We start from the raw sequence: 16,261 nt of genomic DNA on the forward strand, positions 1-16,261 counted from the left end.
TGCTCAGTTCATACAGCGCAGCAAGCGAGAAGTCAACTAACGGACCATGAAATATTCAACTAAAACTGTTAACAGTGGATGATGTGTTTTTTTTGCACACTAATCTAAATCACCACGCCAAACACCAGATAGTGTAATTCCCCGGCGTTTCATCTAATGTGTCTAATTTTCCTTCGGGTGCGGGTTGGGCTTCGGTATCAATTTATAGCAGGTCGGGTGCGGAATGTAATTCGCACTACTGTCGGAACACGGTCGGATGCGGTTTTAAGTATAGCGGTTACGGGGGGTGCGGGCGATTGTAATAATCATACTAGGCGATTGCCCTGGGCGACAAATGTGTTGGGGGCGCCCTCTAATGTCGCCCTTAATTCCCACGAATCATAGAATTAGAACAACAAGCAAAAGAAAACATGTTTATTAAACATGATCATCCTAGGGTGTCCCGTCAGCCACACGGTTACTTGTCAACCAGATTATTATTTAATTGATGATTTTTTTTTAATTATTTTGCAATGTGGGGTATTTTTGCAAATTTTGTATTTTTTAATACAATTCCTTCGAGGTGACCCTTTTTCGTATTTTTTGTGTTCTTATTTCTACAGTTAATAAAGTTGATTTCATGTTAAATATTCTTGAGCATCTTTAATTTATGCATGGAGGTAGATCATATTTTAGCCATATTTAGCTTTTTTAAGATTCCTCACATGAGCAACTCTACACTGAATGGAGTTCATCCGTACTTTTAACCAGAATTTGAGTGTGTAATAAGTTATTTATAAGAATTAAAAAGAGAATGTTCTGAAACTTTCCTGTTGTTTGTTGTCCATGCATCACACATTGTTTCATTTTCAATTAACAGGGCAACTCTCACTTTTGGAACGGGGTGCGCAAAACTCAATCTTGCCTAGAGCTACCAAAGGGCTACAGCCGTACCCATTCCCACTTGTAACAGTTTTGGTCTGTAGTTCTGGTAGCAGTTGGGGTCTGTGTTCCTTGTAACAGATGAGGTCTGTGTGTAGCTCGGAGGGCAGGGAAGAAGAGGTGATAAACCCAAAGCCCCTGTGGTACTAGGTTTCCACAATGCTTGCTGTTTATTACTGACATAGACGTCCACTTCACCAAGCCCAAGTCCTATTTATACATGGACTAAACCATACCACAGGAACCTTAATGTTACTCTTGAGTGGAGAGGCAACAGTAGGACAGTAACTCATCAACCGGCATCTGTCTGTAACTCAGGAAACAGGAGGCACTGTCTGATGATGTTCTCTGGTATCCAGGCAACACCGGATGCCATAAGGGTACATGTCAAAATCCCGGTGGTGTTGCATTCCTTAATTTGCGGTATGCAGCGCATCAGAGAATTGTTCTTGACCTTTTACCTTCAGAGTAAAAAAATATCCTTTTCCGAAGTCCTCAATGTAACAATGGTTTCATAAACTCTACCTTCGGATGACATAAAGGTCAGCTTCCTGCTGATTGGATTTCCGCTATGCTTATAGATCAGTTCCCAGTTGACCACGATGAAATTAAGTTGTCTTTACTGGATGTATATGCTTTAAGGTTCAGGTTCCCAACTGCATGTAGGCCAACCTGGGTCGTTGAAGATAAATCAAATCTAATGTTGCAGTGTGCAAAAAAAAAAAAAAAAAAAAACATCTAGTTGGACGGACTTGACACAAACGGAATGGACGATGACATTGTTTTGGACATAGATATATATATTAACTAAATGCCTCGTCCACAGTGCTGGCCAATGGAGTCGAACGCAACCACTGGCTGCCATCTTACCACAGTAAGCTGCTCACCAATAAAATTGTGTTGGTAGTGATTCATGTACTTTTTAAATAACCATAACTTGCTAAATTTCAACCGATTTTCAAACGGTTTGGTTTGTTATAAACGTCAGAGATGTAGGTATGACAGTACATACTTATGAATAATTGTTAGGTTCTAAGAAAAATAGAATAATGTTCTAAAATAGGTACAAGATTTTCCTTTACAAATATACATCAAGAAAGGCTGCATGTTGAAATCCCCATCCTGTACAGAGATGTATTTATGTAATTATAACCATGTGTTTTCATATGAAATGAACATTAAACAGAACAGATAGGTGCAGTAAATACACACATGCACAAGGTATTCATGTTATTTATGTTAAATCAATATATGGGCTACTAAAACTCAGCAATCTATTGTGTTGGTAACTTCACTCAAATCTATCTACAGTCAAGTATGCATTTAGAAAAATACGATAAAATATTAATATAATATGTGCAGCCTTTGTGGCTGTTCAAGACACACTGAAGGCATGATGCCACCATAGGTTTGAAACCTTAAAAAAGTGAGAAATGCACCCAGATATATTAATTATTGTCAACATTTTCAATCAGTATTTACGATTAACCACACAAAAAAAAAAAGGTGTCCAAAATTCCATTCAGTGATTGTGTTAACAAGCATATTCTAAATAGCCTTGTGTCAACAACAATCTAGCAATACTATTATGTCATACTAGCCCCGCTGTTCATGTGTAACAGGACCTGTACTGTTTATACTTCCACTAAGTTACTAACGATTATCCTAAAAATAAAAGTCATAATATTGTAATATCCTACAGGTATCCCCGGGTTAAACAGGTCCTCGTTTCGAGAGTTCGCAGATTAACGGATCCGCAGGCTGCACAAAAGACTGGCATCTTCTCTTGTCAGCAATTTCCTGTAGAATTCATAATGTAAGACCAACAAACCCCATTGGAAATCATGTGCAACTTCAGTTTAATCATGTTCAACTTAAATTATACTGAAAATAGCAATTCTGCCTCTCCCATCGATGTCAAATTACTGGGTAGCTAGTAACCTACCCGTGATACACAACTAAGCTGCACGATTAAGTCGTTTTTCGAAGAGAAAAGCTGCAATTTAAACATGTTCAAGCATCCAGAATTATTAATCTGCGACCTCACCGCTAGATGTCAATAAATCCTACACATTACACCTTAAATGTTCCACAGCATGGGACCAGATTAATCCCAATAATGATTGTGTTGTAATTAAAAACTCAATTTAGTCATTCTGCTTTTCTTATCGTAAATCCTTCAACTTTATTTCAGAGCCAAGCATATACATATCCTCTGGAGAACCAGAGAGACGAGTAATAACCTACAGTATATCGGATTATTGGTATGTTTAAGACATTTAATGCTCTTTGTTTGGGGCCAACAAATAAACACTTATGTGAGACTCTTGGACAGAAATAGGCTAACTCCAAAGAGGCGGGGGAGCAGAAAGGCTTTGATTGGTGTGTTACTTCTGCATCGATTTAAAGATGAAAAAATTTAAAAGCCTCATACTGGACGGAGCAGACTCCTGACCAACATCCATCGTTTGAGGTCTTTCACTGGAAACAAATCAACACGACTCACAAATCAACACGATACATGTGGTAGATGATGCAGTCTTTATAACAGCAGACGCCAGATGATACAGAGCCCCCCGCCCCCACCCACTGAACTGATCGGATGGCTTTTTAAAAATACGCAGGAGAACATTTAGAGGCGGATCATTTTATATTCAGAGCCACTAAGACGCGATTGAGCGGCAGCATCCTCCCCCCTCCTCCTCCGCCTCCTCCTCCTCCTTTTCCTCCTACTCTTCCTCCCTGTATCTGAGCTCAGTCCCCTCCGACGCCTGGTGGTCCGGGTTCCTAGAATCCTCCTCTGAGCTCAGTGGCCTGAGAACCTGCAGCGTGACGCACCCAGACATCACGATGGATGTAAAGTTGTACTTTGTATTGGGGTTCTACTGTTTCCTGCCTAAGGTAAGTGTGTTTGTGTGTTCCCTCAGTTCATTTCTTTGGGCTACAACTAAAACCTCAATACAAATGTGAACAGCGGAAAAATGAATGTGATGTAGTATTGTTTCATATCAATGTTTCACTAAACGTTTACAGTCATGTGATGAAGGTTAATATTATTATTATTATTCAAACCTAATTCTTGTTAGGAGTGTTATTTCAAACTTTAGCTTCACTTTGTAGTCGGCAACTCAACACAACTCAACGGTTATGTCGCCTGTTAATCTCATGTTTCTGTTCAGTGGAAGTTAAGATTCAAAATGAAATTAAGATACAATATTGAATTAAGATACAATATGCATTGAGGATTCAATATGAAATTAAGATAATATTTGAAATGAAGATACAATATGAAATAAAATAGATTATGAGTTTAAGATACAGTAGGAATTTCAGATACTGTAAGAAATTAAGATACAATATGAATTTAAGATACAATATGAAATCGACTGAATCAGAATCAGAATCAGAATCACTTTTATTACATCTTATAGTACAGTACTCAAGAGTAAAAATCTTAGGCTTGGTTCCTCAACATTCACATAGCAGCAACAGTAAAAGATAAAATAAATAAGAATAAGAATAAGAAACCATATGAAAAGGAACAAAGTAAAAATAAATAAATAAATAAATAAGTAAGTAGCAGCATCAATAATACTAAAAAGTAACAACAGTCTGTTGTTGTGGTGTGCGTGTGGATGGTTGGGGCGTAGTGTGTTTTTCCAGGAGTCTGACTGCTTGGGGGAAAAAACTGCTTGTCATCCTCTGGGTTTTGGCCCTTAGGCTTTGGTACCGACTCCCTCAAACAGTTTCTGGTTGGGGTGGCTGGGGTCCCCAATGATTCGGAGGGCCTTCCTGACACACCGGGCCTTGTAGGTATCCTGGATGGAGGGAAGCTCACATCCGCTGGCATGTGCTCTTATGCTATATTGGGTCTATAGTTACATAGTTCATTTAAATATTCAGTAGTGTATTATTTAAGGTTTAATATCGTATTAATTTCTATAAAAAGCGATGTTAAAAATGTATGGTTAAAAATGATGAGCATACAACCACAATGTATTATCTTTATTTATTCAACCTCTTCTGGGCTACTTTTAAGTTAAAGGGGACATATTATGAAAACAACACTTGCCGCCGAAGCTTAGGTGGCATTCCGGAGGAGGAGAAATGGAGGAGAAAAGGATTGTTCTTTTGGAGCTGAGCTGCCGGACTTCCGCCGAGTTCCCTCCGCCGGCAGCTCCGGCGGGTGTACTCCGGGAGCTCGCCTGCCGCCGAAGCCTCGGCGGCAGTCCGGCAGCTCAGCTCACGGAGTACAATCCCTTTCTCCTCCATGTCGTGGTTTAACATGGACTTCAGAGTGTCATGGCCAAAGTTCCTTTTCCCCCAATTCTTCTCAACCATGGCCAAGATAACCCCCACCACAAGTCTTTACTTGTTGTGGAAGTACCAGGGACGTCAGACGCAGTCTTTATGATTCATAATATCATCCGAGGCGCACATAGCTTTTGGCCGTGATATTAGATATAATATAATATAAATACTAGGGGTGTAAATCTCTGGTTTCATCACGATACGATATTATATAGATTCATTGGACAACGATACGATATTTGCCGATATCAAAAGTCTGCTGCGATACGATTTCGATTCAGGGGCATGCGATCGATATGAGACGATATCATATGCCCATTTAACACAACCTCTTACAATCACATCAACTCACATCAACTTAATTATAATTTCAACATTTTATTTCTTTGCTCTTCCGGATATTTAAAACAAAAAAATCAATTTTTAATACAAATAATAAAGTGCCACATAATTGCATTTAAGTGCCAAAGGTTTTTTATGGCTTAAATTAAAGAGCCTGTAATGATCTTTCATTTTGAACGTAGACCATTCCCAACCTATCTGTGTGGATAGTTTTCTTCTAAAAACAAAACATCCCTCGGAATCATCTTGGCTGATAAGATACGCCGTCCGTGTTGCCAGATTGGGCAAATTTTTCAGCCCGATTTGGCTACTTTTAATCACGTTAGGCTGGAAAAACGGGACATATGCGCAATATGGCAACACAAACCGAAACTAGACATCCTCGCGCTCACACATGTGCTCGCTGTTGCCTCGTTTAACCGGTGAATGGATACGAGCGGCTTGGCGCTTTGCGCAGAAATAGTTTCACAAACACCCGCGAAAGGAGATATATAATAATAAAAGGGTGTAATACTGCGATATGCATCGATGTTTGGCCGTTGCATCGATGCAGTTGGATCGTTCGCCAATCAATCGATGTATCGATCTACATCGATGTATCGTTACACCCCTAATAAATACCTATATATTATATAATAATAATATTATTATTATCTTATGTTACATAGATATAGAGCTCCAGGAGTCCGCAAACAGCAACAATCACTTCTCCATGCTGTGGTTCACTCTGACAGCTCATTGGTCAATGGGCAGCAGCTCTTTTGTATCAAAGCTACAGACACCAGAAACAATGCATTCTGAAGGGACTGAAACAGAGGGAAATAGCGGTAGGCGAGATTTTTCCTTGCTAATACCAGCAAACAGCTTCAAAAACATGTTTTCTGGAACTCTTATACGATGTTTACTTGTTGGGAAAATTCCACAATATATCTCCTTTAAATAGAGCCTTTGGCAGCCTTTTTGTTAATTCTCATGTGCTTTTGCTGAATGCTTGAGATGAGAGTAAAGAAAGTGATGTGCAACAGCAGGCTTCATCACTGGCTGCAGAGTATAGACCCACCTATGATCCCACACTAACCCTGGTGTGGGATCAAGCAGTCCTACTATGTTAAAGTAGTTCTCCTGAGAGAGACAGAACTTACCTGAGACCAACATCTGCCAGGGATGTTTTCACGCCTTGTTTCCTGTTTCGTTTTTGCCAAAGACAATTCATTAGTGTGAGTGACAGCGAGCCGGACCAGAGTGACACTCTCTACGGCCCTGCTGGGGATGATCAGAAGGGCACCGTCCTGCTCAGTAGGTCACAACATGGCCAAAACCTGAGCTCCTCTGCCCTCACACTTTAGATGTTTACCTTAAATCCTGTTTGTGAGACTAGGCTGCAGTCGACTATATCTTCGTATTGGCCAAAATTAGTTTATTGGGTCCTAATCAATGATATCGATCGTGTGTCTAATTCATTGCAGTATTCTCACAATATTCTTTGTAGAATTACAATAATATGGATAGGTGGGAAAGGGGGACAGGTGTTTTCTCAAGTAACACTGTTTAATACTGTTTAATACTGTTTAATACACACTGTAGCAATGACCGTTTCACGTTCACCTAAAGAAACAACAGCAGCCTGCTTATGAAGCAGAGCATCCCTTGTGTCCCACCTAATGGAAAGTCGATTACAATAAGTCAATATAGATTGATAGTCATCAAGCGTTTAACAGTGGTGATGTGTTGTAATGGTTGGATCATACACGTTTCATTTGTAATTGTAAACAGCCAGGCAGCCACAAATGGCAGTGATTGTAAAACTTTCAATGATCGATTTCATACTCATTATGGAGTAAAGGTTTCATTGAAAGATTTTAACTTAACTTCAACCAACCTATTTTTGAGGAAATCATAGTGTTGAATTTAGGTGAAGTTATTTTGAACATGTAGGGAATGTGAATCTACTTCCTGTTCGGCCCCAGGATGCTTGAGGCTGATGTCTCACCCTTAGACTGAACATTGCTTGCTGCTTCAGGACACATCGCTGTTGACATAGTTTGAGTGGCCGGCACCGTTGTCCCCATGGCGTTGGAAATCGTTTAAACATTGACCACCCTGGTCGATTTTTAAATGCCTGCATCCAGTTTTATTGCAACACGCCTTCCTTTGTTTGATCTGTGTCTGGTCCGTCTGTTTAACGTGAAGGATTGTACAGACAATGTCAACGGTGATGCATTAGTGACTGTAGGGTTCGCTGGAGAGTTGTGAAGCTGACATTAAAGAACAAGATAATAGGGCAATCAGAGTGCGACATTGACAGTAGACCAATCAGAGACCAAGACTAACAGTTTGATGGATTGCTTACACAACCCATTCACTCCCTCATTGGGCCAGGTGGCTGTGCCCTTGTGTTTTATTCCCTGCCCCATTTTGTCCATTTTGCCACTGTAATGTCCCTTGCTGTTAAGCACTTTGGCCCAACACTAGTTGGGGAAGTAGAATGTGGGCTGGAATAATAAGCAGACTTATCACGTCATGAGCGCTCTCAGCTGCATCCAAATATGCTCCGGATCACAAATGATAACGTCAAAAGCGGGAGGGCTGAAACTAAACTCCCACATTCTTACTGCTCGAAGGCTGCAAGGGTATGGGTATTAACCAGAGGAGATTCCTGCCCTCCTACGTGTACAGAATGTCTCCAACCACATCTCAACCTCTAAACCAGGTGGTGAAATTAGCTTCTTAAAAGCGGGCAAATTGAAATGTTTAATTGTCTACCTTCCTCTTAGGTGGAAGGTAGACAGCTCTAGTCTGTGGAGGAGGTTAGATGAGCATGTTGTCACTGTCGGCTTGGATGACAGCTCAAATGGTCCTGGGCAGCGGGCTAGTGTCTGACTCACTCTAACCTCCATCAGGGAATCACTTTAATTTCAGCAAACTCTTTGAATCAAAATCTTCCACTCAAATCTGTTACTCCATGCCTCTGTCACAGACATAGGACTCACACAGGCTGCGCACGTGCACACACACGCACACACACACCACAAACACACACAAAATCGTACAGACACACGCACACACACACACACACACCCTTACACATGCACGCACGTGCACACACACACACACACACACACACACACACACACACACACACACACACACACACAAAGACAAACCACAGATACACACTACACCCTACAGACGCACAGACAAACACACTCATACCACACACTCATACAAGAAGACTTATATACATATGTACAAATCTAGTACCTTCAAGTATGTACATCGAAAAACACACATGCAAAGACACCCACAAACACGCAGACAGAATATATACACACGTCACACCCACACTGATGCACACACACCGTCACACATTCCGCTGTGTTCAGTTGTTCTCCGGCAGAGGGGCTAATTCCTCCATTGTTTATGCAGCGTTGGAGCGCTGCTCGTTAATCCCGCTTTGTTGCCATTGGGTGGCTCTCTGGAGAGAGATACCATCAGTGATGTTCTACCATCTCGTCTGATGTTCCCTTCATTCTGTCTAAGCCTCCTGTGCAACTTTGTTTTGCTACTGCAGATTACTTACCGAAAGTGGGTTTAAGACATTCTGTGGGTTTGATCCTTCCAGTATAAAAACAGTGGTTTAATGCTCCACCCCCGTAGTACTGTGTTTACCACCCACCATCTGCACAGTACACAGTACTCATACAGTAAAGTGGCTGCCAATACTGATTATAAGTCGTCCTTTGAGGTAATGTTTTTGTGAAAAACTTCAACGCAACTTTTTGCGTTGAAGTTGCAAACAAATATAACATCTATTAAGGTAGAAAAACCTCTCAACCAAAACAAAGGGTAGGTTCTTGTGAGCATCAGTTTTCCCCGTGTTCCTATTATCAGATTATTCACTCACACCCCCATGATGCTCTCTGTGACCTGTAGTCAAAACGGCCCATCATCGTATCACACTGATGCTTTCGGGAAGCTTGCTTAAGTTGACTGTGCCTCGGCCTCCTGACCTCCAGCTCCGTCTTCCTCCTTCACCTGGACTCTCCTCCCCCTGACCTCCTACAACTGGACTCCCCAACCCCCACACATCCAAGCTGTCTTCTTTCTACGGGATTCAGTGCATCGTTTTGGATGATCATGTCTATTTAAAGTATATTGTACTCTAGTTTATTCTTTTAGATTGATGTTGATTCATCCTTATTTAATTGTGGATCTAATCTCCTGCACACGGTTGCTGCTGTAATAGCAAGATTTCTCTCCAGGCATTAATTGTTATCTCAGCTAATTTTGGTTCTGTTGATAGGATGGTTAACTATTCCCTGATTAACAGGCACCTAGCTGTAATTGTTTTCTGGCTTGTTAATTAGATACTGCTGATCGGCTTGCTGGTCCTCCAGAAGTGGCTGATAAGAGCCCACTACCGGGAGATACAGAGAGCTAATGTGATGCAGGACAGCAGCTGCTTATCGCTCTTCATAGATGATCTATGTATTGAGCAGTAACGTGCAACAAATGAAATACGCTGAACCTAAGCGTGCTGCTGTCGTTGAAGCCCAAAAGGGTTTCTGCTGCTACCCCAAACCTCAGCAGTGTATGAAAGGTCATGTCCCTTCGGCTCAACCCTGGATTGGGGGTCATCACTCAGGGCTTGTTATGTATCGGTTGTATACCCTGTGTGTCACAAAAATCACACGTAAAGCATGAACACTTTTACTATTGTACAAGGATAAGGGCTGGGCGATTAATCAACATCAAATTTGATCGTGATTTTGATTTTAGCATCAAAAGATCCCAAAACTAATATAATCAAGTTTTCGAATTATTATTTTAGAAACATTTTCTTGACGACCATTTTGTGTATTTTTTCGAGGCCAAATTTCAAGTTACAAAGGGTTTTTTTGGAGAGTCATGCTGAATTAATAGATCATGTTTTCAAACTCAAAAATAATCGTTTGAATAATCGTGATTATGTTTTTTTCCATAATCTAACAGCCCTAACAAGGATGTCACCATTCAATGTACACAAGTCACTGTCATGGTCTCATGGATAACCCTTCTTTTTTAATTTAGGAAGGTTGGATGTGTGTGTGTGTGTGTGCGTGTGTGTGTGTGTGTGTGTGTGTGTGTGTGTGTGTGTGTGTGTGTGTGTGTGTGTGTGTGTGTGTGTGTGTGTGTGTGTGTGTGTGTGTGTGTGTGTGCGTGTGTACATGTCCCTGCCGTAAGACTCGTCATCTTCATTATGGGGTTTAGTTCCTAACCAGGGTCTGGTGGTTTCTATGGATCCTCATCAGACACAATGCTGCCTGTTTTTAAACATGAGTGTGTGTTCAGGAACAACCTATGCTGTCTGTGTTGAAGGTGGTGTCGGTGCAGAAGTGTGAGGTGGAGACGGAGATCGAGCAGGAGAAGGAACGCTGTCACAACAGCACCTCTGGAAACAGCACCTCAGGTCAGCCCCAGCCCCCACTGGGTGTGCAGGAACTATGTGCACCTAAAGGATTCGGAATGACTAGACTTGCAAATAATTAAGGAACTGATAGCTAATTATAACCAAATGATAACCGCAAACCAATAAAGTATGACTTGCAATGTATAATAACCAATAACTCATGTTGAGTGAGTTATTGGTTATTATATGTTTTTATGTTCTTTAATAACTGATAAAGAATAATTGAATCATTAAAGAAGGAATAACTAATAACGAAAATGAAAAAAAATACTGAAACTGAACATAACTGAAATCAGCTCATTGAGGGCAGGAGCCTCTTCGGACTTAAGTGGACACTTGAAGATATCTCACTACTAAGCAACAGATCTGCTTTGGCTCTGGAAGGAACATCACCGATCCGCCTAGCCTCTCCCTCTCCGACAGCCCTTTTCAAGCAGCATACGGAGAAGTCCCTCAGAGAAGGCTCTGTGCTGATGTACACTAGCTGTTCTTAGTTTTATGGCCCTCTGCTTCATGGAAATACATGTCACGTGAAGCTTGACGCATGTACATACAAGGTCATACATTACAGTGTCTGCCATCACACAGCGGACTGATCCGGTTACCAGCAGCGTGACCTCAGGCTGACGGAGCGGACATCAGGTGAGGAGGATCAGGAGGACAATGACAGCTGACATGTTGAGGAAATAGGGAGGACCATGGCTGCAACACACGGCCTGCCGACAATCGTGAAACACGTCTTGCGTGTATACGATGTGTGTCCTGCAGTATGGGTCTCTCTGAGTATCCTGTAATACCCCCATAGGTCTGGGTGAAGCCAGGGGGAAGGTTTTCTAATTTATGAAGACACCGGTAAGGATCACCTATCGGCTCATTTTGGAGATCCTTCATCTGAAGCCACTTACAACTAAGACCTATTTGTGGAATCAGTCAGATGCATCATCAGACATGTTGCTCTACAACACCAACAAAACCGTTTGGCTGGGAGTTAAACACGCATGACCACTAGATTGTACCCTGCCCCCTGGCTAAACACTGGCCACTAGACTGAACCCTGTTCCCTGAAAATGTAAACACTGGTTAGTGTTTAACCAGGGAACAGGGTTCAGTCTAGTTGTTAGTAACCACTAGACTGAACCCTGTTCCCTGGTTAAACACTAACCACTAGACTGAACCCTGTTCCCTGGTTAAACATTAACCACTAGACTGAACCCTGTTCCCTGCTTAAAAACTGACTACTAGACTACTCCGCCCTCCCCTGGTTAAACACCAACCACTTGTCTGTACTCTGCCCTCCCCTGGTTAAAACCACCGTTTCACTTGTTTGAAGTTCCTCCACAGAGCTAAATCAGAACAAAACAAGGAGTGCCGGCCTAATGAATGTAATGGAACATAACTCCTTTCCATGAAGCATGTTTAATAAACAGTTTATCTCCATGATCTTCATTACCTTCTCTTTGGCCACACCATTGCCAAGGAAAACTCTACACCACCGCAAGTTAACCGGCTGGCTGAGGGGACAGCGTCACCACCTGCTGCTTTTGATTCAGATGCATGGCTGGGAAGTCACCACAGACACCCGGTTCATCGTTCATCACACTGCCAGCGTTTTGATCAGTAGGCCTCGGCTCCGCCCACTTTGTGTGACCTCATCGCCTCATCGGTGATAGACAGTGATGATCCTGATATACATTTATTAACACGAGATCAAATCGAATAGTGTTCTGATCAGTCATCTTTCAATCATGCCCAGAGCCATCAAACACACGTACGTACGTACGTACGTACGTACACACACACACACACACACACACACACACACACACACACACACACACACACACACACACACACACACACACACACACACACACACACACACACACACACACACACACACACACCAGCAGTGCAGGGCAATACATTTGACCTTTCAGATTCTTCAGTTCAATTCAATTTACATTTCTGCATTTTTAGCAATGCCTTGCACTTTTCCTTCAGCTGACACTTAATTGGTTTCCAACCATTTACATTTTCTTAGATGGTGTGCATCTTAACATTGTTTGCTCTATTTAGACTTTTGGACTTTTGTTCAAATCCCTTCACTTGATTGAAGCCATTTAACGTTTCTTTATGCCTTAATCTATTTGGCTTTATTAGAAAATATTTTCAACCTCACTTTGCACTACAGCACTCACCGCATTTTCTTCAGGAAATGCATTTACCAGTTATTCTTATTAGTGTGTAAGCTGTAGCATTCACACTCTAGATATTGAAATCTTTATTGGTGTGAATGCTGAAAGCATTCACATTTTAGAAATGCTACATATTTATTTTTCTCTTTATCCCGCCACTTTTTTCCGTTCGCGACTCCTTCAACATACTTCAACAATGTTTGAAACATCATTCAAACATTAAAACTTTCAGCTCTGTTAGTACCATTTTGCTATTATTTTCTGTGTTCATATTATTCATAATTCCCGAGATATTCGAAGTCTCGGGACTTTGAATCCCGAAATCCCCCCATTGATTCCCATTGGAAAATTCAAAAAATCCTTCATCCTCTTAAACATAACTTAAGACATCATAACTCAGTCAATATTCAACCAATTTCCATCATTCAAACAATTAAACAGATCTACATATTTGTATTTTCAATAATATTGAACAGCATTTCGATATTATTTATACTTTTTTCAGATTCACAGTTTTAGTTTTAAACGGTCATATTCTACAGTTGGTCCAATTGAAACCGTTTGCCCATTCTGACACTTCAATTACTAAAGACATCATAACTAAATAATTTTTCAACTGTTTACCATCGTCTAACAATTAAACAAATCTACACATTTGTATCTTCAATAATATCTAAACAGAATTTCGATATAATTTATACTTTTTTCAGATTCACAGTTTTAGTTTCTGCCCATTCTGGCGCTTATGCCGCATTGCCACTGCAGGGTGCGGTACGGTTCGGTTCGCCTCAGTCCGGTAGGGAGGGGGCAGTATAGCCCAATTCAGTTCCGAGGTCGCGTTTCCACCGCCGACAGTACCCTTTATGGTAGGCCGGATGTCGATCGCCGCGGCAGCTACGTAAACATCGTGACATCATAACAGCGCGACACAGTGTAGCCTGCTCAATAAAAACAATGGAAAAGTTGAACGCGACACATGAAACCAAGAGCTACCATGGAAGTCGTCTAGCAACAGTTCCTGGCCTTTATGCTTTTCATATACCTTTTTCGCCCAAGCTAGCGTTTAACGCGACATGTTAATTGTAAAGAATAATACCTCGAGGCTACTGTTCTGTCGACCAATCAACGGAGGGGGTGTGTAGCTGAACTGTAGCTGAGGGGGTGTGAGTACTGAAGACGAGGGCAAAACGAGTACGGCTCAGTCCGGGTCACGCCCCCTTTTGGCGGTGGAAACGCAATCCGTACCGCACCTTTGCGAACTGAACCGTACCGCACCCTGCAGTGGAAACGTGCCATAAAATTACTTAAAGGTTGGGTATGGAATTCCCTTTTTTGGCAATTTTTGCCTTGGAATTCTCTTTTTTGGCCATTTTCTTTTCTTGAAATCCTTATCATAACCCACTTACAGCCACTGAGTTAGAAGTACTGACATGAAAATTAAACAAGTCAATCATCTATGGAATGGGCAGGGCTCGGAAAACTCCAGCCAATGATTTCCAGAACCACCGAGTGGCATTGGACAGTAAGTACGTCAATCAAACGGTCGTACTGCACTCCCCCTCCCCCCGTGCGTGACCCCTATGGAGCCAATTACCTGCCATAATTCAAACCTGAAAAAAAAAGTTTCAAAGGCTTGTAAGTCTGAGTTTGAAAACTCAACACCTTGTAAAAAAGGTTTTGCAACACTGAAAAAAGAGATTATAACCTGAAAAAATTCAAACATCCGCAAACATGATTGTGTGTTCTATTTTATCTTCTTCATCATTTTCACCAACACATTTTCAAAGTATTTTTTTTTCACAAACAGATTTTCAAAGTTCAAAAAATTTCACCAGCGCATTTGCAGAGCTTCAAATCCGGCACTGTTATAACAGTGTATTTCATTGTTTACCGGCTTTGAAACCTTGTAAATGGGATTCTGCAAAAAGATGTTCATACATTGAGAAATAGGTTTTCTAAAGGTTGAATATTATTTTTTTTAAACTTGTAAAGGTGTAAATTTATACCATTGCAATGTATTTTTTTGAAAAAAAAATTAAGTTTCTCGTGAGCACGAGAAAGTATCTGGTGTTCGCACGAAAGTATCTGGTGCGCACGCGAAGGTAATATTTCTTTGGTGCGAACGCAGCATACCAGATCTGCTGGAAATTCCAAATTGAAATGACAGTAGTTGTTGAGCGCCAGAAGCTACTGCCTCTTCTGTCAGCCAATCAGGAGCTGAGGGAGCAAACTCACTTCCGTTTCATTCAAACTCACTTCCTTTTCATACAAACTCTCTTCCGTTTCATTCAAACTCTCTTCCGATTCATTCAAACTCACTTCCGTTTCATTCAAACTCTTACACATACTACTATAGTTTCTTGCATTAACAACTATACTTTCTCACACACACTACCAGGGACGGCTGGTATTAATGGGCTAACAGGGCTAAGCCCTCCCTACCTTTTACAGTAAAAATGAAAAAATATTATTAAAAACCTAGAACATATTGTTTTATATTTTGGTAGAACCTAAAGCAGCAACAGCCCCAAAAAGTGACAGAAAAACCCAGGATATATGATATATCTTGGTTTTTTTCCTGTGAATGGGCTAAATGTATTCAGCCCAAGCGGAGTAGCGTAAGCTTCCATTCAATTTTGATTGACAGGTATCGTGACACGCCCCCTTCATATGCCTCCCATTTGGGCTAAAGTCATTCAGCCCAGATACAGTAGCGTAAGCGGCCATTTCATTGTGATTGACCGGTGTCGTGACACGCCCCCATTTGGGCAAATTTAATTTAGCCCAAGCACAGTAGTGTAAGCTTCCATTGACGTTTGATTGACAGGTGCCCAGCCACGCCCCCTCCATATGCTTCCCATTCCAATAGTATCTGTCTGCGTCCTGCAAGACGGAGGCGTAACTTGTAGTAGGAGGCGTAACTTGTAGTCGGAAGAGGCGTAACTTGACGTCGGAGGCGTAACTTGTAGTCGGAGGCGTAACTTGTAGTCGTACAAGTTACGACTACAAGTTAAAAATCCTTCAGTAGTATCTGCTCATTGTC

The 16,261-nt window shown here is 41.4% G+C and overlaps 1 protein-coding gene across 1 annotated transcript in view; it reads left to right on the top strand.

The window, feature by feature from the left end:
- The first annotated feature begins 3,714 nt into the window (after positions 1-3,714).
- The window catches only part of vipr1b (vasoactive intestinal peptide receptor 1b), a 76,961-nt gene continuing 64,414 nt past the window's right edge, over positions 3,715-16,261 (top strand). The window contains exons 1-2 of the mRNA XM_030348617.1: positions 3,715-3,822; positions 10,933-11,023. Of these exons, the coding sequence (XP_030204477.1) occupies positions 3,772-3,822; positions 10,933-11,023 (142 nt within the window). The 5' untranslated portion in view covers positions 3,715-3,771. The remainder of the gene's footprint in view (positions 3,823-10,932; positions 11,024-16,261) is intronic.

Source organism: Gadus morhua, chromosome 23, assembly GCF_902167405.1.
Source record: "Gadus morhua chromosome 23, gadMor3.0, whole genome shotgun sequence".
Taxonomy (NCBI): Eukaryota; Metazoa; Chordata; class Actinopteri; order Gadiformes; family Gadidae; genus Gadus; species Gadus morhua.